This window comes from Colossoma macropomum, unplaced genomic scaffold (assembly GCF_904425465.1).
Source record: "Colossoma macropomum unplaced genomic scaffold, Colossoma_macropomum, whole genome shotgun sequence".
Lineage (NCBI taxonomy): Eukaryota > Metazoa > Chordata > Actinopteri > Characiformes > Serrasalmidae > Colossoma > Colossoma macropomum.
The window spans coordinates 16,507,656-16,532,156 of NW_023494787.1; the positions used below are offsets into that span (position 1 = coordinate 16,507,656).

At 40.1% G+C, this 24,501-nt stretch overlaps 1 protein-coding gene across 1 annotated transcript in view; it reads right to left on the bottom strand.

Moving 5' to 3' along the window:
- The window catches only part of adgrb2 (adhesion G protein-coupled receptor B2), a 433,057-nt gene that overhangs the window by 184,887 nt on the left and 223,669 nt on the right, over positions 1-24,501 (bottom strand). Inside the window, exons 5-8 of the mRNA XM_036566254.1 lie at positions 20,690-20,854; positions 4,616-4,780; positions 4,034-4,198; positions 1,467-1,568 (exon numbers count right to left, since the gene is read on the bottom strand). Of these exons, the coding sequence (XP_036422147.1) occupies positions 1,467-1,568; positions 4,034-4,198; positions 4,616-4,780; positions 20,690-20,854 (597 nt within the window). The remainder of the gene's footprint in view (positions 1-1,466; positions 1,569-4,033; positions 4,199-4,615; positions 4,781-20,689; positions 20,855-24,501) is intronic.

A 24,501-nucleotide genomic window follows, 5' to 3' on the forward strand; every position in this document is an offset into this window, starting at 1 on the left:
TGTTTTCGAACAGTAGTCAGTGACACTTTAGTTGAACCCTACTACATAACACTGACATAACTATGTCATAAACATATCATTGCAGATGTCACACGTTGTCAAAACAGATCATTAAGCAAAAGAATACTAGAGGTAGTGTGTTGTCACAATAAACATCGCGGCTTTGATTCTGTTGCAGGCACGAGCCAAAGATAAGCGCTATGGATTATCACAGTTGTGATGATAACATACGACTGCAAGTGCTCTACTGCTTTTAAACAACAGCTCTGCAAAAAAGATAAAAACGTAAAGCAAAAGAGCCCTGAATGTTATAACAAATGTGCTTTAATATCAACAAATCCTTCTGCCAAAAAGTAATGTATTTTGCATTACGGACGTGCATGTTACGGTAAAATGGGATTTGTATTGGACATTTACCTTTCTCTCCTCAATTTCTCGTCAAATAAATGTCCAAAAATAATCAAACCTGCTTTTTTCTCACTTCTAAAAGGCAGAGCTACAAGCTACAACCAAATGTAGTTCAAAATGTCATTAACTTTCACTGAACATGTTTCAGAAGTACATATCACCCAAGCTTTAGTCATTAAAACCTGTCTAAAAACTGCAAAACTAGGTATTTAGACAAACTAAGTCAAAATCACATCAAACCACTTGTAGTAAAGTGGCTTTCCTTAACTGGAGTTTGTAGAAGGCTTAAAAGAAGCCACTCTCTTTACTACAAACAATTTAATGTGGTTTTGTCTAGTTTTAAGTCCATGTTATGCACTTGTCTAAGTCATAGATAGCTCCATGAAAATGTTACAATATCAGGTTCAGCTCAGCGTTTTCAATACTTCAGTATTTGCCAGATAGATCTGAACGCTGTCTTGCTCAAGTCAGTCTGTAAAGCATTTCAGAACACATCTTGTTTGCTGAATTGTATTCTGTTCATTTCTGGCTAATTCTAGTTTGTTTACTTGATCTGCCGTCACAGTAGAAAAGTACTTTGGTTATCAGTAAAGTTGTTGCTTATTAATTGGTGATCAGCAGAGAATTAACGGTAATAGTAAAATCGCGCTGTTATATTGCTGAACAAAATCTGTCATAACAGCTCATGACAAGTGGTTACCTTGGTAACAATATAATATTTATACCCCTTATATATAACAAGTTATATTAGCGCAGGCTCTGATGGTTTGTTTTTTCAGCGTCTCTGATGTGAACAGTGTACTCAGAAGCCTATCTGCGCATTGTGTCAAATCAAAGTGCACCACTTCATGGCATATTGCTTAATTAACTTTGATAAAATCTTTAGTAAGACTTTAATCCTCACGACTTTCTTTTCTGTCTAATGAGGATACTGTAACACTGGATAGTCTAATTATCACTTAGACAAAGAGAGAATTAGTGAGAATGAGCGCACTGGTAGTTAATGGAGAGGTGCTTAGTGTGTGTGTGTGTGTTTGTGTGTGTGTGCGGTGGCTCACCAGTGGCATTTGATGGACACTTGTTGTAGACAGTCTCTCCAGCTGAAGCTCTCTTCCATGTCATAGAGACCTGGTACTCATCTCTGCAGATCTCATGAGGTGCTGCACGAAAAATAGGCATCAGTGTGAGACAGCAGGACAGTGTTGTGTTCGCGTAGAGCTCTGCACAAGCATGAAACTGAAGCCTAAACCCAACCCATACTACCCCTGCTATCATAGCTCAAAAAAGTAATACACCTGAGCCTGACAAATTGGCCCAAACTGCCTCGCAATTCACCCCAAAGGTTACAGCTGTGTGCAAGCCAGTCAAGTTCTTCCACACCGAGGCATTTTTATTACAAATCTTGTTTTGTCATGCTGAAACAAGGAATAGTGCTCCACAAACTGTTGCTACAAAGATGTCTACAATGCCATTTCATGGACCATTATTCCACCTCCACCAAACTTTACACTTGGTACTATACATTCTGGCAGGTAGCATTCTCCTTTCATCCACCATATGAAGCCCAAACCTAACCCATACTACTCCCACTATCATAGCTCAAAAATGTAATAAACCCAAGCCTGACAATATGGCACGAACTGGCTCCTAGTTCACCTCAAAGGTAGGGGCTCTGTGCAGGCCAGTCAAGTTTTCCACACCAAGGCATTTCATTACAAATCTTGCTTTGTCATGCTGAAACAAGAGGGAGAACTCCAAAAACTGTTGCTACAAAATAATCTTAATAACATCATCTTACACTGTCACACTAAAATTTCCTTCCACTGGAACTTAGTGGCCCATGACAAGTTACATGGACCATTATTCTACCTCAACCAAACTTTACACTCAACACTGCATTCTGGCAGGTAGCATTCTCCTTTCATCCGCCATATCCAGGTGAATCCACCAAACTGCCCTATGGTGAAGCACAATTCACCACTCCACAGAATATATTTGCACTGCACCAGTGTTCAATGTCGGTGCATTACACTGCTCCACCTGACACTCAGCAATCTTAGGCTAGTAAGATGCTGAAATGTCATGGAAACCTACTAAATGGAGCTCCCAGCTAATAGCTCCTGTGCTAATGTTGCTTCCAGAGTTACATGTTTCATTTTTTTTTTTAATTTAAAGAGCAAAACTTTTTTTTTAGTCACTGAAGTTAAGGTTAGGTTTAGGTCATGTAAAGCAGGGGTGCCCAACCCTGGTCCAGGAGATCTACCACAATGCAGAGCTTAGCTCCAACTCTAATCTAAAGCCCCTGTTCCAGTTAATGAAGTCCTTTAGAGGCATTTAAACATTAGAGTCAGGTGTGTTGGATCTGCATTTTCTAGGGTGGTAGATCTCCAGAACCAGGACTGGGCACCTTTGATATAAAGAATAAGAACCTATGTCTTTATAAGGTATAAGAATAAGCATGTGCGTGTATTTGTATTGCTTCATAATAAAAAAAAAATGCAAGCAGATACATCCAAGACAGTTGTTTTGGAGCAAATCTAAAACCAAGGTGCATTCTCCACTCTGTTTCTTCCACTCAAAACATACTGCAGGCCACCTTTAGTCACCACATCAAACTGCATTTCTCCCTGTTTGTCTCCCATCAAAACAAGGCAAAAACAGTGCCTGTGAAAAGAGAGGGCAGGGATGAAAAAGTAGACAGACATCCATGAGAACCTCTCCTTTTTTCATCTAAATATATGCTTCCCGACAAAGTTATTGGACAGATCTTTGTCTTCAGGATCTCAGCACAGTGCTATCAAAGCCTCGCTCCTGATATAAGCTCTGCGGCAATGTCTGACATTTATTTAATCTATAGCCTCCCAAAGCTACAGTCAAAGACACGCTTATTAAAATCTGCTGTTTGCTGCACTGCCTGACACACTGACAAATCGCACGCAGCAGCGCTTTGAACAATTCGCCCGAGCCAAGGAGGACCTGCCTTTGCTGAAAGAGAGCGGAAACGAGGAAGAGGGAAAAACAGAGGAGAGTGACTGTCAAATGGAAAAAGAGAGAGAGAGAGAAAGAGGCCTACAGGTATACAGACAGACAGGCATAAGAAAAGGAAGGGGGCCCAGAGACGTAGAGAGCGAATGAGAGAAGGAGACAGAGAAAAAGAGTAAAGAAGAGATGCCTTAGGTAGACAGAGAGATGACAGAAAAAAAGGAAGATGCCTAGAGACAGCTGAGAGAAGAGAGAAAGGAGTGGCATAAAGAAAAGAAAGACACAATGACAGCACTTTGCGTAAAAGCTAAAAGAGTTGGCTATAATCCATGTAGACAATGCCTGAGCAACACATGCCTGAGCTTTATTATTGTACATCTGTTGAATTATTAAAGAAAATCATGTAATTACACATTTAACTCCAAAGTAATGTAATGAACTACTGTACATCCGGTATCAGATTCTAATCAGTGCTGTACTCTTTTTCTATTTGTCATCAAATGATGATAAAAATGTAGCAAAATCGTAAAACAAAAGAAAATATTCCATCAAATTTTAATCACAGTAAAGTATTTCCTTAAACCCAATGTGACCTTGATTCAAAGTTTAGGATTCACATTTTAACATACACACACAAACCCACCTGGGCATTTCTTGTCGTTGCAGGCACGCACCTCCTCCCCATCCCCATCGCAGGGGTAATCCTGGGCCCCTGTGCTCTCACACATGCGGAAGCGGCGCTGCCAGCCCGAGTCACATGTTTTAGAGCATAGACTCCAGTGATTCCATGCCCCCCAGTTACCCCCACCTGAGCCAAACAGAGCACTGAATAAGTGGAGGAGTGATTCCTCTGGTGCATCCAAACCATGTCTGTTCAAATCAACTTCAGGCTAATCACACTTCATTAGTACTATTTTCCACATTTTCACAGATAAACAACAAAAAAAAAAAAATCCTATAATATAATATAATATAATATAATATAATATATGCATAATATAATATGGACAGATGGATATGTAACTATTTCTGAATTTTCTTGCCTTTATTTATTTATTCATTCATTCATTCATATCTTTTATTACATTAGTTACAATAGGGCTATGAACGATTAACAGTTGTCAAAAAAACATACATTTTATCTCATTTACAATAAACAATCATTCTGATTTGAAATAGGTGGATGGAACATTCAAGTTGAACTGTATGCATGTTTGAGTCATACCCCCGCAAGACGGGTTAGTGCAGTCTCGCGTTTCTGCATGCGGACCCTTGCACTCGGCCCAGCCGTGCACAGAGACGCTGCAGCGCCGCTGCCTCTGCTGAGACCCCACACCACAGGATACAGAACACCGAGACCACGGAGACCAGTCCAACCACTGACCCTCCACTACAAAGAGAGGGAAAGAGACAGAGAGAGAGAGAGAGAGAGAGAGAGAGAGAGAGAGAGAGAGAGGACACAATAAAACAAGATGGCACAGAAAGCGGGGAGTATACAGCAGAAGTAAAAGAGAGATAAAGCAGTCAGAAACAGAAAAGGCCACAAAACGACAAACAAGACACTAGAGACACTAGAATCAGACTACATCTGTTTACAGTGAGCTGAACACCGTAGTTCAGTTGATTCTTCACTCAGACGATATGCTCTTGTATATGAATCAACTCCTGCACAGCACAGACCGAGGCCATATTTCACTGGTACATGGCGATGTAACCAAACTCAGAAAACACTTTAGAGGCAGGCAAAATCACTACAGTCAAAGATTATGACACTGGGAAACACAGATTTAGTTTTTTAAATGATGTTTTTGATAAAAAAAGTCATTTTTGATTTCAGGTTGACTTTAAGAATAACCAGTTTGTACTGTTTTGCATGTCATTATTGAACAATAAGCCGTAAAATGGTTTTATATGTCACACTGATCATAGTAAAATTGTGCTAAATTCGAAAAAACTGATTTCTTTAGGTAGTTTTTCTCCCTACAATGCCCTGCATGTACCTCTCTAACCTGCAGGCGTTTTGTGTTGTTTGGGTAGGCGGCGTTGTGTCACACCATGTCAGCAAAACTCATAGCTTATGTGAGCAACGTTATTCATCAGAGGAGCTGCAATAGATCACAAAATAAATGGAGAAAATGCAGTATATTGTGTTTTTTTTGGTTGCCGTTACAAGTACCAGCAGCCCTGAAGTTGTGGCTAATTGTTTTGAAGCTACACACAAATACTAAAGTTGAACAACTTTAGAGTTTGTAGCGACCAGTTCACTAACAAAGACTACTCAAAACCAGTGAAAAGAAATGCAAAGTGGATTTCTTCAAATGCCAGCTGCTGAAGAAAACTGCTGTTCCCTCTGTTGTATTTTCCACCACAGAAACTAGAATCAAGGTAAGAAACGTATGTGGGTCAAATAAATTTGTTGTCATTAGCCACCGTGCATATATCACTGTTAGCCATTAGCTTACAGACTGTCTAACGTGGGCCATGCAATACAATAAGTATCTGCTTCACTATCCTACCAAGCAGAGTAGCAAGTAGTTTGATGTTGACACCACCAGTTTCCAATCGCCCTAATTTGTTCTCCTCCGCATACTCTGCCATCTTCCAAAGCTGTAAAAGTAAACTGTAAACAAAAGCTGCTGCTGGCGTTAGCCATGTTGAACGGCTGTAGCTACAGGCTAGTATCTACAAAAGCATGTTAGCTTGCGCACATTGATCTCAGTTGAGAATGTGGTTTTGAGAGGAAACACAGAAGTGATCCTGGAGTAATAGTTTATACTATAAATGCATTTTAGGCCAAAAACTTTATCAGAAACTATCACAAAACAATGTCTCAGGTATCAAACAATGCATTCATAACCATTTTGTGTAATAACTTAATGGGATGAAGCTTTTAGAGCCATTAAATGCCTCAGACGTCTGGTTCCCAGTACTATAATGGTGAACAATTCTGACTCAGTAAATTTCTCTAGAAAGGCACATTTCATACCGAGCCATTCTGAATGATTTTGTTTACATCTAAACCTTTGATTGATTGAGTAATTTAGCAAAAATCAGTGTTCAGAGTTTCCCCTTTAAAGGGATAACAGCATAACAGACCTGATATGATACAAATAAACTCAGTAAAACAACAACACAAAGCAGCAAATGTTATGTTGTTGAAAGAACTGGTGGTAAACTATAGAAGGCACCTGTACTCTGTAATTATTATTCTCTACACTATATAAACAGATGTGTATTGAGTAAAAACAATGTGGGAGTTTGTTATTTTCGACCAAAGGGTTTATATTGTGGTCAGTATATGCCCACTCATCATGTGAGCCTCACACACACCTGGCAGCACAAGTTGCTGTTCGTGGCTAATTAGGATAAACAGTGGAAGCAGTGGGAGAGAGATGTGTGCTGTGAGCATACAGAGTTAAGGTGGTCTTAATATCATACCATCTTGTGACTGTTATGAAGGGAAAACAGTGTAAAATAAAAGTGGATTTCAAAGGTGAACAGTATGAAAATGAACTGGTAAAACAGATTTATATCTGAAGGCAATTAAATAGAAAATAGAACTCTGATAACATCAATACAAAAATTAATGAGAGCCATCTTTTGACTTTGATAAGGGGAAGATATTGTGAGTGCACCCTGGATTGCAGGGAAAAAGGTGGTTTGTGTGGTTAAAAAAAAAAATCTTTTCTTCTTCAGTGAAACGAACCTGGGTTATTTGCATAACAAGGCACAGTGATATAATGAAATGCTGAAAAACAGATCCAGTTTAAGTTCTCAAGCTTTGAGACTTCATGTGTGAGTCTGAGAGGATAGATTTGTGGGGAAATTCTTAATTTACTGATTCTTCTTTACTCCTGTGCTTTTCTTGTGGACGTAACTGTAAACTGATGAAGTACAGTGCACATCATTTGACTGGAACATACACCAACATGCAACTAAGTTGAGCAGCAGTTTATATTGCACATTTTGACTGACTGGCACTCGGTAGGACAAGGGTGAAGGAGCTTGAAAAGATCTTCAAATGTAGTGATTTAACTCTGCAAACAAAGATCAGAACTGTCTAGGCCAGAAGTCGGCAACCCAGATGTTAAGAAGAGCCATTTCTGTCCTTTCAACAAAAATCAAACCACCTTGGGAGCCACAACATTTTATTAACGTCTTGGCTGTAAATATGTCTTAGTATAAGCTAATGTACTAGCATAGGCTAAAAAGTATCATATAAATGAAAACACAGACTCACTTTGCTTTTCTCGCATCTCCAGCAGAAAACCTTTCCTCAAAAGTAGAAAAAACTTTTTACGAGGCTGAAGTCAGCTTTTCATTCTTCAGCTTCTTGTTCAAATTTTCCCGTTCCACCTTAAATGGTGCCTGAGGTGCAAGAATGTAACTGCTGTACTATTTAAGGTGGAATAGGAAAATTCAAACAAGAGGCTGGTAAATGAGAAAATGACTTCAGCCTCGCAACTTTTTTAGTGTTTAACAGTTTCTCGTTGCAGATTAAACATATCAGGAAGTCAGCTGGAGTGCTTATAAATGCAAATAAGTCCATTTGTCTCTAAATTATCAATGTTCGTCTTAGATCTTTCTCTTTGCCTTTTCGTTAGCTACTAACTAGGTGAGGTTGTTGTCTGCATTGCTATGGTGACCAGCAGTCTGCGAGCCAACCTTCAGGGTAAAATGATTATTAAGCAGTTCTACATTAACTTCAGCACTTCAGATCATTTATTATTAAAACTGTATTTGAACGATCAGCAGAGCTTTATTTTACTGCAAAGGAGGATTATTTTATTTTTACATAAAAAGCTAATTCTGCTGTGGAGCTGCAACAGGGCAGTAAAAGGGCCGCATGGAGCCACATGTTGCCGACCCCTGGTCTAGGCTTTGGTCTTTTCTGTAGTTCTTTATGGATGTGAAAGCTGGACCTTTGGTGTTGGCAAAGATTTTTGAGAATACCTTGGACGGCAAAGAAAACAAATGGATTCTTGACCAAATCAAGCCTCACATCTCACACAAAGCCCAGATAACCGAAGCTCTTATTTTGGACATATTATGAGAAGAATTACTTCTTTTGTTATGCTTGGAACAGCTGAAGGTAAAACAGAAAGAGAAAAAGCCAGCAAGATGATGGATGAACACAATCAGAGATCTCATGAACAAGGCATTAAGAAGCCTGAAACCTAAACAGAAGAAGGACATTCTAAAGAAACACAATCCATATGGTTGGAGGTTGGAACATGCTTGACAGCGCTTAATAATAATAATAATAATAATAATAATTATTATTATTATTATTATTGTCATTCTTCTTCTTATTATTATTATTAAAAAAATAATCTGTATGTATTATTTATGACCAGCAACTCATATTTCTGTTAAATAAAAAAATATTTATTGTACTACACAGTTAAGTACAGTTATTATTTCTTGTTTGGTCAATGAGAAGTTATTGAATAAAAATATTTGTTATACCATCACAGTTCAAAGTAAATAAATAATTGCATGTAGATATCAACTTCACTATTTGCCTTTTGTCCTAGATATAAATTTAATTTACTTTCATAAGCCTTTAGATAAAAATTTCTTTAAGATTATGAAAAATGTATTGCAGTGCTATGCATTATCAAGAATGCATAAAAATCAGGGAGGTGTAGATATACAGATCTGTGCAAAGGTCTTTAGCACTGGAAACTGTTTAAAAATCTTATAAATAAGGATGTTTTGCCAGTATAAATGCAATTCAAGATTAAAGTAAATACAAAGAAACATAAATATGATAAAATTAAACAAGTTTTTTTTTTAATGGACTTCCTTGAGGAGAGCTTTGAAAACAGAGCACACAAAGTATTGTTCATTTGATTATTTGAGTATTTATTTTAATGTGAGTCTGCCCAGATAAATAGCTTTAATAACTTTTAATGTAAGCAAATGTATTTTTAGAGGTAATAAAAAAAATCCGACAGCAGTGATATATTCGTAGTAGCACAGTAGTGATATTCTTACATTTGTAAGTCTTACGAGCAAGTCTGCAATAATGTGGATCTTATTTCAGGATTCGCTGGGCGTTCAGCCACCATGCTAAACGCTTGGCTTGTATGACTCTCATGCGTATTCAGCAGATAATGCCGCACTCCTCTGTGAAATTTGCTTCACCCCTGGATTTACTGAAGCAGCACCTGTACTTACTGAAGCAAATCCTCTCTGTGAACAAAATTACACTTGAACTACATTCGCCAGATCTTTTCATATTATTTTAAAGACTCCTTGAGCCTCCGTGCTCTAATGATGTTTACAGTATCTGTCTCTCAGCTGAAAAAGTGTCATGTCTTTTGACTTAAATGTGACACTTTTTGCGCAAATTACTGTCTAGTTTCACTCTCATGATATATTTGAGCTGAATGAGGAAATATGAAAGGGTTGTTCATGCATACTGTCTTTAAACTGATCTCGATATGATTAATGGCATAAGTTAAATTCAAATTCACTCTCATTCTAAACATATTTCAGGGAAGAGAAGTCACAAGATGGAAAATAATGGCTAAGCCACCCCTACTCTGTCAAAACCAGCTGTACTTTTTCCATTTTAAAATGTTTTTTTAAGCATTTGAAGTATTTTTTGTGTGTATTCTACACAGCTCTAAACTTTCAGTGGACTATAGGACTAATATGATATATTAGACTAATCTAGTCTGGATCAGCCATGCAAATTCTGACAGGCTGACCTATGCGGTGAGTAAAGCGTGTGGTTAGAGCCTCCTGCATATGCAGCAGTCATCTACGGCAGGGGTTAAGCAGGCTTGTCACAGCCTGAGAGTCTGATAAATAACAACAATCTTCTCGGGCCCCTAAACTCAATCAGTATTGTGGAAAGTGGCCTGTCTGTCTGCAGCTTCATCAGCACTCGGAGTGTCGCACTCATCATCACTCACTGAAACAAGCACTGAAGAAAAAGGACATGTGCATGTCTCGGTTGCCAGGAGAGACGGCAGCTGCGGAAAAGCAACCTGCGTCGCCACTCCAACTGAAGCAAAGCACAAACAGCTGATCGCCCAAAGCCACCAGAGAGAGAGAGAGAGAGACAGAGAGAAGGAGAAGGATAAAGAAGAGTGAGCAACAGAGAGGAGAGTGAGATGAAATAATACAGAGAGAGAGAGAGAGAGAGAGAGAGAGAGACAGAGATACAGAGAGAAGGAGAAGGATAAAGAGGGGTGAGAGACAGAAAGGAGAGTGAGAAGAACTAGTACAGAGAGAAAAAGAGAGAGAAGGACAAGGATAAAGAGGAGAGAGAGACAGAGAAAGAGAGACAGAGAGGGAGAAGACAAACAGGAATGAGAGAGGAGAGAGAGAAACTCACAGGGGGAGAGAGAGAAACTCACAGAGAGATAGAGTGAAAGAGAGGGAGAGATAGAGGGAAGGAAAAGGAGAAGGATAAAAAGGACTGTGAGAGAAGAGACAGAGAGAGAGTGGGGGAGAGAGAGATAGAGGAAAAACAGAAGTAAGAGAGGAGAGAGAAAATCACAGAGAGATGGGGGGAGAGAGAGACAGGAGAAGGATAAAAAGGAGTGTGAAAGAGGAGAGAGAGAGACAGAGAGACAGGGAGAGGAGAAACAGGAGTGAGAAAGGAGAGAGAGAGAAACTCAGAGAGGGGGAGAAAAGACAAAAAGGAGAGTGTGTGTGTGTGAGAGAGAGAGAGAGAGAGAGGGAGAGAAAGAGAAGGAAAAGGATAAAAAGGAGTGTGAGAGAAAGGAGAGAGAGGAGAGAGAAGGAGAGAATAAGAAGGGATGAGAGGCAAAGAGGACAGAGAAACTCAGGGACAGAGAAAGAAAGCGAGATCAGAGTGAACGGAACAGATGGAGAGGGAAAGAGAAAGGAAAAAGAAGTCAGAGAGAAATCAGAGAGAAAGTGAGAGAAAGAGACAGATCAGAGAGAAATAGGGAAAGAATGAGAGAGGAAAGGTGACAGAGTGTGAGGGGAAAAAGGAGAGGGACTGAAGAGGATAGAAAGGAGAGAAACTGACAGATGGAGAGAGGGAGAGAAAAGGAGAGAGGGAATAAGAGAAAGAGTGAAGGAAAAAGAGAAGTTGGTGTGGGTGTACTGAGGGACAAGCCAACAATCAGATTTATGGTATCCTGTCAGCTGGAGACACAACCGCTAAGGCAAAGCATCAAAGTTTATTAATAACAACTGTTTCTTTTTCTCTCACTGCTGATGAATAACTTTGTTAGTAATGTTGTTCTTTCATTTGTACGCTATTTGCCTTGGCAGAACCATTCGCCTACAAAGCACCGCTGAACTGAATGAAAGAAGAGTGAGAGAGATAACAAGACACAGCAACAAGAGAAAAAGAGTGCTGTCTCTGCTTCTTCTCTTTCTGCCTTTTTTCCCCACATCAGTTTCCCACTTTCCCAAAATATACATTTGCACACACAGACAGTTTATGTTCAGGATTGGCTGACCTCTTCACATACTGATAAATGGCAGTCTATTGTAAAAGTAGCATGTTTAAAAATAATATAGCAATTTGCATACATCTTTGCTACTGATATACTGATATGAAGCATTCCAGTACATTACAAAACATGTCAACTCCAAAACAGGAAAAATCAAGAAATTCAGAAGACAAAAGAAAAAATGTTCTGAAATCAGATGGAAAAAAGCCCTTGTGCGACATATCCTCAGAGTCGGTTTATGAGTTGCCTGGCCACTTCCTATTTCCCCCGTTACATAAAAAAACATGACTGCAAAACAGCAGAGGGCGCCCACGAGCAAGTTCTCAATGAATTGGGGTGAATGGAGCTAAAGTTAAAATAGTTTCTAATCACTTGTAATTTAATTTTAGAAAGTAGAAGGATGTTTTTCACTAAAAAAAGCAAAGAAAACCTACCTGTATGTTCCCTTTTTCCTACAGGGTTTTGGGGCAGCAGGACGCTAGTATTACTGCTACTGAGTGCTGATTGGTTGGCGAGCAGAGCAGCTGATTGGCTATTTGCGCTCACTGATGTCATGAACATACATGAGGCGCCGTTTTAAACTCCTATAACTCAAGTTTAAAAGCCTTCAAAATATAACAGCGTTGTTAAAATGTTTTATGCTGCTCTGTGTTCAGGATATGAATGCATTCTTTTATCTTAAAAAGCATTTATAAACTATGATTCTACTCAAATGCTCAATTTTAACCCATTCATTTTGGACTCGCTCGGGAGCGCCCTCTAGCAACCCGGAAGACATTGCAGAGTGGTAATTCTCTTCTCTACAAGATCTCTGATATCCTCAGGTATGCACTGTATTTAGTTAATATTCAAAAAAATAGATATGCCAAAACAAGGTAACAAGTCCCTTTACAAGACTGTAGTAGTCTTATCCAGTTATTGAGCTGAGCACTAATATAAGCATTGCAGGCTCATAAAACAATACGGTCAACAATTATGCCTGAAAATGTCTGGCAAAAACTCATAGCAGACCAAAATGCAACGATGGACAAAACTAATAGATTATTAATAATTAAAGACAATATCAATTAATCATTAACAGCCCTTTGCTAGCCAGACAAGGATGGAGTGGAGGTTGTTCACGCTGTAAAAATGAAATGCAGGCCAGTGGTCCAGACCGTGATTTGAGAGAGAAAGAGAGCGAGCGAGAGAGAGAGAGAGAGAGAGAGAGAGAGAGAGAGAGAGAGAGAAACTGCATCTATAAGCTATTGAAGTCCACTATCCATCTCCATGTACCACAAGGGCTGTGCTGGTGTTCATCATTTCAAAGGCCTCTTGCCTTTGAACCTCAATATCCAGGGGTGTCCGATGCTCTGAAAGGAGCAGGAAAAAGCAGGAGAAAGCACGTTTCCTCACAGACCTCTGGCCAAAGCTGCACTTTCCTCTCCACATAACTACTGATGGTTCTGCCAAGAACGCCCCGTCCACAGCACAGTGTATAGGTTTGCTAAATTGGTAAAATTACCATTTCAAATGTGTCTGTCTTTTTGACCACAGTCTTTTTCATAACTCCAATTTTTATTGATTTTTCTTCTTTTCCTATCAAAAAAACACAACAAACAAATCAAAACCAAAGCAGATCAGCTCTTCTGTGTGGCTTTGCCAAACTAGCTCCCCTTAACCATCTTAATTCCGTTTAATTCATTCTGATCCAGAACCCTGCGGACTCCCTGTGGTTTGTAATCATTCCTCTTTCCAACCAAACGCTTTTGCCCCTTACTCTGTAACGTCACTGCCTGACCTTTGACTAATTGCCAAGAGATGAAATGCAGAGAAACAAATTCAGTGATGACAAGCTGTCACGAAAATCTATCCTGAAATCTCTCTCCTTTAGTACCTCAGACTTGGCTGCTTTCTGAAGTCTGAAATGGCATATTAAAACGTCCCAGCATAAAAAGATCAAGGAACATTCGCTTCTCTTCCATGAAAGGAGCTTCTTGCTGAAGACAGAGATCACTCTGATTTGTACCACTGAGGTATTAACTCTTTAAAGTTTTCTGACCTTTGCTGACCCTTATTATTCATGCCGTTTTAAGTCACTTACATAATAATTCTGCATAACAGTATGCAGAGCTACATTATAATACAGTACAAACTGTGAAAGACACAGGTCAATTTTCAGCCATGGCTCTCTGCATGGAACTAGGGTTAAATCAATATGTCAATTTTGTGAACAATACCAATTTTAAATTCCAATAACCGATACTGTTGATTAACATAATTTAATTTGGCCAAATATCAAACAGACTCCAATAGTTTTAGTTCAACTTTATTGACTAACATGACTCAGTTCTCAACTATAAATTGACAAATATCACTGTCAGTTTGCATTTATCAGATTTCTACAACTCAAATTGACAGCAGACAGTCAAAAAGCCTTGAATAACATAAACTGACCTTAAAATCATTCATTATAGTTGGCAGCGAGACATTTATGAAATTCTTTAAATTAAAGAATTCAAATTTTTTTCTGTATGGGGAAAGAATGAACGCCGTTTTCAAAAATCGCAGCTATTGTGACCTGTGATAAACAAACATGTTCAAATCCTGATGTTTTGCTCTGTATGCATTTTTCCCCAAGTGTCACTGGATCAACTGAATGGCAATGATGCAATGGAGACATTTGTGTCTGCTAGGCTGTCACAGACCTCATCGTGTACATCCAAAAATCTGAAAGCTCTGACTGGATAGAACCTTAAAGATCTGTAGTGTTGTCATGGTCACGGTGTGCAGAAACAGAATGGGTTGCCAGCTATTCGAAACTAGGATCAACATACATTCACAAGACGATTCATTTCCATTTTCAAACCTTTTTCCGCGACTGCAGTTCATTTAGAAAGCTGTTCAAGGAGAACGCTCTGCGACAGTGTAATATGCACTGCACTTTCAAACAAACTGGAATTTTTGGGAAAACAACTAATCTGGCAACCCTGGATGATGGGGAAAGAACTCATGAGTGAAACACACACGTGTGGAAAACAAGCTGTATTTCTGGCTGCAGTAGCGACCCTGCAATTTTAAATCCCTACTGTCAATGCAGTTTCACTATCACAGCGGTTTTCAGACTGTTCTGTGCATTTTCACTACTGTTTCACAAGCTTTTCATTAAAACAGTTGATGTACTATTCCCAAGTTTTGTCGCTGGCACAGGATTATGAAAGCTTACAGCGCTGCGACATCTGTCAACCACGTTTTTTGTCTTATTAATATAGTCCTATGGACTATAAATTGGCTTTTATTATCTTGTGACATCATTACAAGTAGGAGGAATGGTAGCTTGCTTGTAGCATGTGTGTAGCAATAACTGCATTTCAACTACTTAACGGCAATGCAGTTCAGAGGCTCCAGTGACACTTAGGGGATAAGTTTGCACAATTTTTATTTATTTTAATTCGTTCTGATCCAGAACCCTAAAGACATCCTGTGGGTTACAATCATTGCTCTTTCCAACAATATGCTTTTGCCCCTTGACACTATGATGTCATTGTCTAACCTTTAACTAATTGCCAAGATGGAAAATACAGAAAAAAGTGAGAGGCCTGGAACATTTTTGTTTACGACTGGCCGCACCAGTGATTTCCGAGAACAGCAGTCATTCTCCACACAGGTATAAAAGACTCAGACCTCTCTCTTGTTGTCTACAAAATGATGGCATGACTTCAGAGGTCTACAGCTTAGCCTGAGGGGACGGAGCTTCTCAGCATTAGCAGTTTTGTTGGTTTCTGTTAATTTGTTTTTGGTTATCATCAGTTTTCTTTACATAATTATTGTGTGTTGTTCTTATTTTAAAAGTTGGGCTCAGAAACTTTTCATATGTTTTTGTTATTTTAACCATGATGCTTAAACCAAATGGGTTTTGTATTAAATTTAGCAGTTCAGTCAGGTTTGCCCTCACATTAGATTTGCCTGTTATTTGTGCAGGATTTTTGCCAATAAAAGATAATTCCACAGAACCTCTATGTCGGCAAATATCATGGACCCACAGACATATTAGTCAGGCCCTGGAATCAACTGATACAGTTGTATGCAAAAGTCTGCACACACTCTGGTCAAGTTGCACGTTTTGTTGATTTTTTAAGTTTCTAAGTTGAAAATAAGTTAACACATCCTCTGCAGAGAACACACTTAACCCTTGTGTGGTGTTTGAGACTGTGGGATCCATTTTCCACGTTCACCAAAAGAGAAAATGATGCTATTTATTATTATCTATTATTATTTATTATTGCTTCACACTGTACACCCCCTACACATTTATATTACACATGTGTGTGTTTGTATATGTGTGTATGTGAGGGTGCGCAACATGGACAGGCTGCTGACTGGCTACAGCTGCAAAAGGAGACCCCTATGCTGGCCACCTTTGATATTTTAAACATCTGGTATTTTTACAAAATATTGTTGTATTGGCTGTATTGATTTAAAAAACAATAATGCGATGAGTCCACCAGACCACTGAGTACCAAAAACATGATCACCACACAAGAGTTAAATATGGCATTTTCCTGGCATCAACCTCTATTTTAACATATTTCAGGAAAAAATACAACATAAAATATAAAATATGCCAGAACTTTTGCACAGGTCACATTTTATGTTTTATGTTAATAATAAAATAGTCAAATTTAAAATAGCAGTCACACTGCAAATAGCAGTAATTGTGCATTAAAATGTGCAGAAGTGTGTTCTCTGTAGAGGATGTGCCCAAACTTTTGCATCCCACTATATATATATATATATATATATATATATATATATATGTATATATATATATATTTTATATACAGAGCTCCTTAAATTTCAACTGTAGACGTCGAGGACCCATAATACAATAGAAATGGCTCTTAAGGAATAAGGACAGAGGACAGTGGGGCTGTTTCTCCATAGGGCTAAAATAACAATGATACTGGTGTAATTCAACATGTCTCATGGCCCAGCATGCTTCAGTGAGTAGCAGAAGTGTCTATTAGTGTGACCTAACCCTGCCTCGCTTTAATTGCCGTGAGCGAATTGCATGTCAGCGGTGGCCGCACCAGCTGACGGCGGGATGGGATTTGAATATGAGGTAGGTGAGATGGCGTTACGGTGGAGAAACTCCGGAGAGGAGAGGTAAAGGATCTGCTCGCTGACAGGCCGTAATCACTGTCCGTCAAGCGGCACTTGCGCAGATTGGCCGGACTGTTCATTCGCGCCTCCTCGAATCAAAGGCAATCATAGTGATTGCCCGTCACCTCTAACCCTCGAGCTGGCAGCGTAATAGAGGTTTTCAACAAGAGGGGACTGTTCAAATTGAAACCAAATTGAAATGTAACAGTCAAATGATTTATTGCTCATCTCGGCAAGGTAATAACTAATCTGAGATTCGCATCCTGCTCAGTAAGGCGACCGTGGCGCTGTAACAGAGAGTCAACAAAACCCGAGTAGGTGCACACACATCCGTGGATTTGTTTAAATAAGGTTAGCCCGGCTCACTTCCGTCCGTCTGAGCTGGGCTGGACGCTTGCTCCGGATGTGCTCAAGCTGTGACTGACAGAATGAGTAAAATGAAAAGAAGAACTAAACATGTGACTAAGAAGACAGAGAGCAGGCAGAGAGAAGGTGAGAGAAATGAGCAGAAGAAAGACGACAGGTCAGATTAACAGAACGAGACTGGAGAAAGGTCACTGACGTGTTGCGAGACTGAAGAGTGTGTACAGAAAACAGCAGACTTTTCTAGAAGAGAAAAAGAGCGGCCTACCAGAGAAAAGCTGACCATGAATAAAACACAGAGATAATGACAGAACACAAAGGCTGCAGATGAAGTGGGAGAGGTAGAGACAAAGCAGGAAAAGAGAGATTTAGGCTGGAGACACAACCCACGCAAGTGCTCAAATGCTAATGATAATACTAGTTCATGGTCCTGTTATACAATGTGCATCTTATGTTACTATGGCAGTTAGAAAGACTCAAGAGGATTACAGAACACAAATGAAGCTCTTTTCAAGCTGGATAGGTCCAATGATGTAATTTGTCAGGATTTGACTAGACAATTTATACAGGATAAAGCAGCAACAGGCTGGTAAAGTAGACTCATTAAACTGATCAAATGCAACAAGACAGAAATCGCATTGCTTTGTCATAGGTACAGTGGGGTCCAAAAGTCTGAGACCACTAGTAAAAACGCTTCTATTTTGCATTCCTATCTAATTTATAAGATTTTCATTACAAATTCTATTACCTGTATAACAATTTGAACAAAAAGTAGAATCTTTTAAATTTTAACATGCTTTTCATAATTTCTTGGTATTCGATACGTCTTTCTTTTGCTTTAATGGCAGCGTGTGCACAGACTCCATAAGTTTGCACAAAAGCGTCTGATCAAATCCACCTGAAAGATATCTGAACTAAACAAATGAAGACTAAACAAATCTGACCTTTTTGTATGAAGGCCACAACATGGTCAATATCACCGATTTGCTTAAAGGTGACCTATTATGCTTTTCCATTTTTTTTCTTTTCCTTTAATGTGTTATGTAGCTTTTTGTACATGTAAACAGTCTGCAAAGCTACAAAGGTCAAAGTATACATCAGAGGGAGTAACTCTCTGCCACAGAAACCATTTTTCTCAGCTGCCTGAAACACCTTGTTGGAATTCCAGCCCATTTCCTTTGTTACAAGATGACTCAGTCTCGTAATACAGTCCTTACTGCCCACCTACTTTCAAGCTTAGCACGTCAATGCACAGCAACTACTGGAGGCCAGAGGAGTTTGTCTGGAGATGCTCACCTGACTTTCAAGATTGGATCAAACTGATATGGAAGAACCGACGCCATTGGAAAAATATCTACACCGGTGTTTACAGCTGCTCAGGAGAGATGGGTCTGTCTGCAGACTGCAAGACAGGGGCAGAACTGCTCTGGCAGTTACCAACCAGAACAGAGTGGGCGTTCTGACCAATCAGAGCACACTAGGCTCATTGGAAGGGGAGCCCAAAAGACACAGGAGCTCTAGCAGAGCATTTCAGACAGAGGGTGAATAGAGATGTACAGTATGAGAAAAAACAATGTGTTTTGGAACACTGATGCATGTAAATCTATTCCAGTTATTATTATGAACACTGAAAATAAGTATAATAGGTCCCCTTTAAGTTGTAATAGTGACCTAGAAATAGTGCAGAATCCTCAATATTTCTCCTGCATTTTAATCGTTGTAACTTTTCTTTGTTTACAAATTTTGAGAATTTTTAAATGTCCTGTTGTTGACTTCCAAGTTTAAATGAAAAAAATTCCAAATTTTCAATGTGGCCTCAGTCTTTCAGACACCACTGTTTTTTCAAGATATTTCAAATTCCATCTCCTACAAATCAGCCCACATTGATCATAATAGTTCTGTTTTGAACTTGAGGATAAAGAATCCAAGCTGACCAAAGGAGCCAAGTCAAGCTCCACTTTAACAGTTAGTCCTGTCATCCGCCCAGTTTACACTTTGCATCAACATCCGAACATTGTGATCCTATCATGATGACTGGGGTCTTAATCTAATCAAAACACGGCACACCTGCCCTTTTCAAATGTAGCTCCTGCATCCTGATTCTGATCGAATCACATCTCTCCAGTCTGATGGCGGCAGAGTGGAGTAGGTGAAGCTTATACAGACTATACAGTGTTCAATGCTTTATAAAACATTTTGTGCAGTGCAGAGTGTAACTTTTAAGATAAATAACTAAAAAAAAAAAGCAAGCCATGTCTGTTTTGCTTAGTGGCCACAGTTGAAACATAGTTTCATGGAAAATAGCCAAGGGTTAAAATCACACAGGTGGTGAGAGAACTGTCTTCTGTTCTTCACAAGTGACACATGGCTATTTAACATTTCTGCTTGAAAGTCTACATTTAAATACATGTTCAGATTGCTAAAAATAACAAGATTAATGAGTGAGGCAGGACTGACATTGTGGGTGAAGTGCATGTGACGAATGTAGCCAAGCTGGCAGCACATCCAATGCGTGCTTGGCTACCTCAGGGTCAGAATAACTAGATCCAAACACATTCCCACCACAAACGCAGTTACACTTGTCTTTTAAATGCATGCACAGACAACACCAACACACAGGATGCATGTTAATGCAATTTATTAAGTGCAAACTGGGCCTTCTTGTTTTGTTATTACACTACCATGAGGTTGAATCAAAAAGGTCTACTATTACCAAGGGAGCTATTTGGATCAGCTAATTATTGAAAGTAATTTGCTTCAGAATTATTATTTAGCAGACTTGTAAAAACGACAGGAACTGTAGATTCATAGGAGAATAAAATCACAGCTCTTACAGCATCTCCCCAGGCAAAACTAATCAAGCTCCAACAAGGTTTCAGAGTGTCTGTAAACCAGATCTGCTGTTACTTAAATTGCTCTCAGAAAAAGGATTTTTCCGCTATTTTTTACAGAGCTACTCTTGACATATTTATGACACTGAAGCTGGACACCAGAATGCAACTTGTTCTAGGAATTATTGGGTGACCCTTTTAGAATGCAATAACTCCCAAAATGAATTTGGTGTGGTTTCTGCATTTGAGCACTTGCGTGGTTAATGTTCCCGGCCTAAAGCAGGGGTGTCAAACTCAGGTGCTGGCAGGCCACAGCTCTGTAGAGATTAGAGATTAATGCCTTCCCTCTTCTAACACTCTGAATTCAACTCAAGTAGGACTTCATAATTAGCTACTGAGTTGAACTAGACATGCCAAAAGAGGGAGAATGCTAAACTCTGCAGTGCTGCAGCCCTCAAGGAATGCGGTCTGACACCCCTGCTGTAGAGTAATGGAGAAATGGAGAATGGTACTAACCAGGGCACACAGCTATATTGCAGAGTTTGGTCTGCACCTCGGGCCCTCCGCAGCCCTTGCCTCCACGCTGAGCGGCCACACAGCTCCTGCTCCGCGTCCGCGAGCCACGTCCACACGTGACTGAACACAGGCTCCACGGAGACCATTCCTCCCACAGCCCATGCACTGCAAACACCAACAAATCCACCAGCAGGATGAGAAGAGATGGCAGGAGGCGGGGCCAAAGACTTCCACAGGAGCCAACGGGAAACCACAGGGGGCGTGCCATAAAGCGGAACAAACTCCGCCAACCTAGAGGATGAAAAGTGCCAGCACAGCCCACCATACCGGAAGCTCCACGTTCTTCAGAAAGCCCCACCTCCTTGCTGAGAATGCTCAGGGAAGGTTGCGATGGAGTGGAACGGAGTAAAGGTTTAGGAGAGAGAATGTATGGACTATGAGAGAGTGTGTTCAGCTGAGATGAAACCTGCTGGAATTTAAACAAGAACATGGCATGGAGAAATGTTAGAGGAGTTAATGAAATGCATCTTCACATCATGACATGGTTATCTGAATATGTTCTTATCATATGTAAATGATGGATTCAAAGGAGCCATATCCTACATCTTGTATTTCATTTTTGTTTCTCTTGAGGTCCATATCTGTGTGAAGTTTTATGTTGCAAAAATAGTCAGACGTTTTAACCTCCAACCTCTTTTTATCCCTTGGAATTAATGTAGCAGTGTATCAAAAAGCTGTGTATAAAAGTGATTTGTCATTGTCTTTAAGTTTCTTTCATAATGTAGACTCACCTGAAACAAAGACCCAAATTGCTTCATAAGCTTATATGAACCATTTTATCATAAGTGGGTGTGGATCCACATACAGACAATGCCATGTTTAGATTATGTGCCAACAGGGGGTGCAAACTTGCCTTAGAAGAAAAAGATTTACATGTTCATTGGTTACAGCTGCTAATGCTATGCTAATCACTTTCCCATTCATTATTCAGTGCAGTACCTGACGGGTGTAAATGTGTTCATGGTTGTGACATCATCTTAGTGGTTATATTAGTGGTCTGTCATTCAACCTGAGTCTGATGGGGCCCCAAGAAAATACCAAGTTTTGGGCCAGGTTTGGGCCAATTGTTCACATACAATACTTGGGCTAGGTTCATGGTTGTGACACATACTTGGGCTGTGCTCATGGTTGTGACATCATCTTAGTGGTTATATTAGTGGCCTGTCATTCAACCTGAGTCTGATGGGGCCCCAAGAAAATACCAAGTTTTGGGCCAGGTTTGGGCCAATTGTTCACATACAATACTTGGGCTAGGTTGAGGCCACAGTGGTCTGACGAATTGCGCTACCTTGTTGAAACATCCTACCATAGTGCAAATTTACAGATAACTCCTTACTTAAAACAGGGAAGGATGTTTTGATAGCTTAAATCACTGTAACACTACAGTGATTTAACATTACAATAACCAACATTACAACTACAGGGTTTGATACCCTAAACCCCTTTATCAGAAAGTGTTACTGTTAGATTAGTCTGTGTGATAGACTTGAAGTAAGCCTGAATTAAAGTGAAACTCAAGTTACTACACTGTAGTGATGATATGCGCATGCTCGGTAGGACCACTCGATGGGTAGGACAAATAGTTTCTTTTCGTAAAGAATTATTTTATTCTGTAATAGATTTGTTTTTATTTGTGCCTATGTAAATGTCATGCACTCACAAACATTTTCTCTCTTGCATGTCATGCTTTCTCTCTCTAGTGTAGTCTATGTGTACGTTGTGTTGCTATCTTATCATCATGAGCGAAATAGCTTACTAAGAACAGGCTGTTGATTCAGGGGTCTTCACTGTAGAAACATTATAACCTGGTCATTCCATCAGATAAAAGCAGTAGTAGTTTATCTGTACCATTTAGGCTTTGTTGAGTTGGGTCTCAAAGTCATGGGTCCATGCAGACTGTATGAACATAGGATCAAATAACGCCAACTTTTTATTACAAAAGAAAATCATGATACGGCTCCTTCAACTCCATTTTTGAGAGAATTCTTCGACAAAAGGTGACAGTGTGAAATCATTTTGTATCATTTCACAGCACGCAGACAAGCCCTGAGAGAAGAACATGCACTGTATGGATTTTGATCTTGTGTTGGAGTGATGCTGTATGCAGCTCTAACTGAAGACCTGATGTGACTTCAAGGCTGTTCTACTATTTGATCCCATCCGCACACACACAGTGGTGAAGTGCAGTGTGATGGCAGTGAGTGAGTCATGAGATGCTGCTGGAGGTGGGAGTGTGGAGGTCCTTGCCAGACCACTGTGGTGCAACAACCGTCAAAGCAACGCCCAGCCAGGCAGCCAACCAGGCGGGAGAAGGACCCACACACACATACAGCAGCCTGCACGTTTCTCCTGATCATTTGGGGCTGAGACTGGCTTTAGCTGGAGAACAGAGCAGCCGTCAGGACATTAACAATGCAACCCACGCTAGATCACGCTGACTGCTCTGAGCTGAGGAGCCAGAGGGAGAGTCAGAAATGGATCTGTGAAGATAAAGTGAACATAGATCAGAAGGAGGGAGGGGGGAGAATTATAGGGAGAGAGAGAAATAAGCAATGAAGGGACATGGACATGAGAGACAGAGAGAGAGAGAGAGAACAACAGAAGAAGAGAAAAAGGAGGCTGGGATAGAGGGAAAGATGGGCAGAGGAGACAGGGCGATAGATAGATAGATAGATAGATAGATAGATAGATAGATAGGTATATAGATAGATAGATAGATTGATAGATAGACAGCAATGAAGGAACTTGAAAGGAGAGATATGCAGAGAAATAGAAAAAGAGGGAGAGGGAAAAGGCGAAAGAAGGGAGGGGAGAGAAGTGAGAGAAAGGATTACAGAGGAAATAGAGATGGAGGGAGAGAGGGAGAGAGAGAGAGAGAGGGGGGGGGGAGAGAAAGAAGCAAGAAATAGAGGGAGAAATGAGAACCCAGAGAGAGAGAAGAAACAGATGGGTATAGATAGATCGATAGATCAATAGATAGATAGAAAGAGGGTGGGGAGAAGAGCCAGAGAGAAAGGAATAGAGACATGGGAAGAAAAAAGGGAGAGCGAGCGAGCGAGAGAGAGAGAGAGAGAGGGTGGAATGGAGAGAGAAGATAGATAGATAGATAGATAAGAAATGGAGGGTCTTGAATGAGAGAGATACACAGAGAGCGAAAAAGAAAGAGGGACAAACGAGTTAGAGAGAGGGAAAAGGAAGGAACAAGGGAGGGGAGAGGAGTGAGAGAGAAACAGACACTGAACGAGATGCAGACAGAAGTGGAGAGATTGTGAGGGAGGGACAGAGAGATTTTATGAGAGGCAGTGGGGTGTAAGAGAGATGGATGAGATTTAGAAGAGGAATGCGGGATCATGGGAGAAGGAGACGGAGAGAGAGAGAACGAGAGAGAGAGGCAAGGATCTTTTTGAGAAAAGCCTGGTTTAGAAGAGAGAGAGAGAGAGAGAGAGAGAGAGAGAGAGAGAGAGAAAGAGAGAGAGAGAGAGAGAGAGAGATGGCCTCCCCTGTGTTGAGCAGAGATGTAGTGTGAATTATGTATGCTGATGAATAATTGATCTCGCTCTGTAGTGCAAAGCTCAAAGGAGCCACGGCTCAAACTGCACACAGAGCACAGAAAAACTCACATGAAGCGGGCGAGCGAGGAAGGGAGACAGATAGAAACAGAATCAGAGAGAGAGACAGAGTGAGAGAGACGGACAGACAGGATTAATGGATGGGTGGATGGAATGACGCACACTTGTTGCTTTGGCAACTCA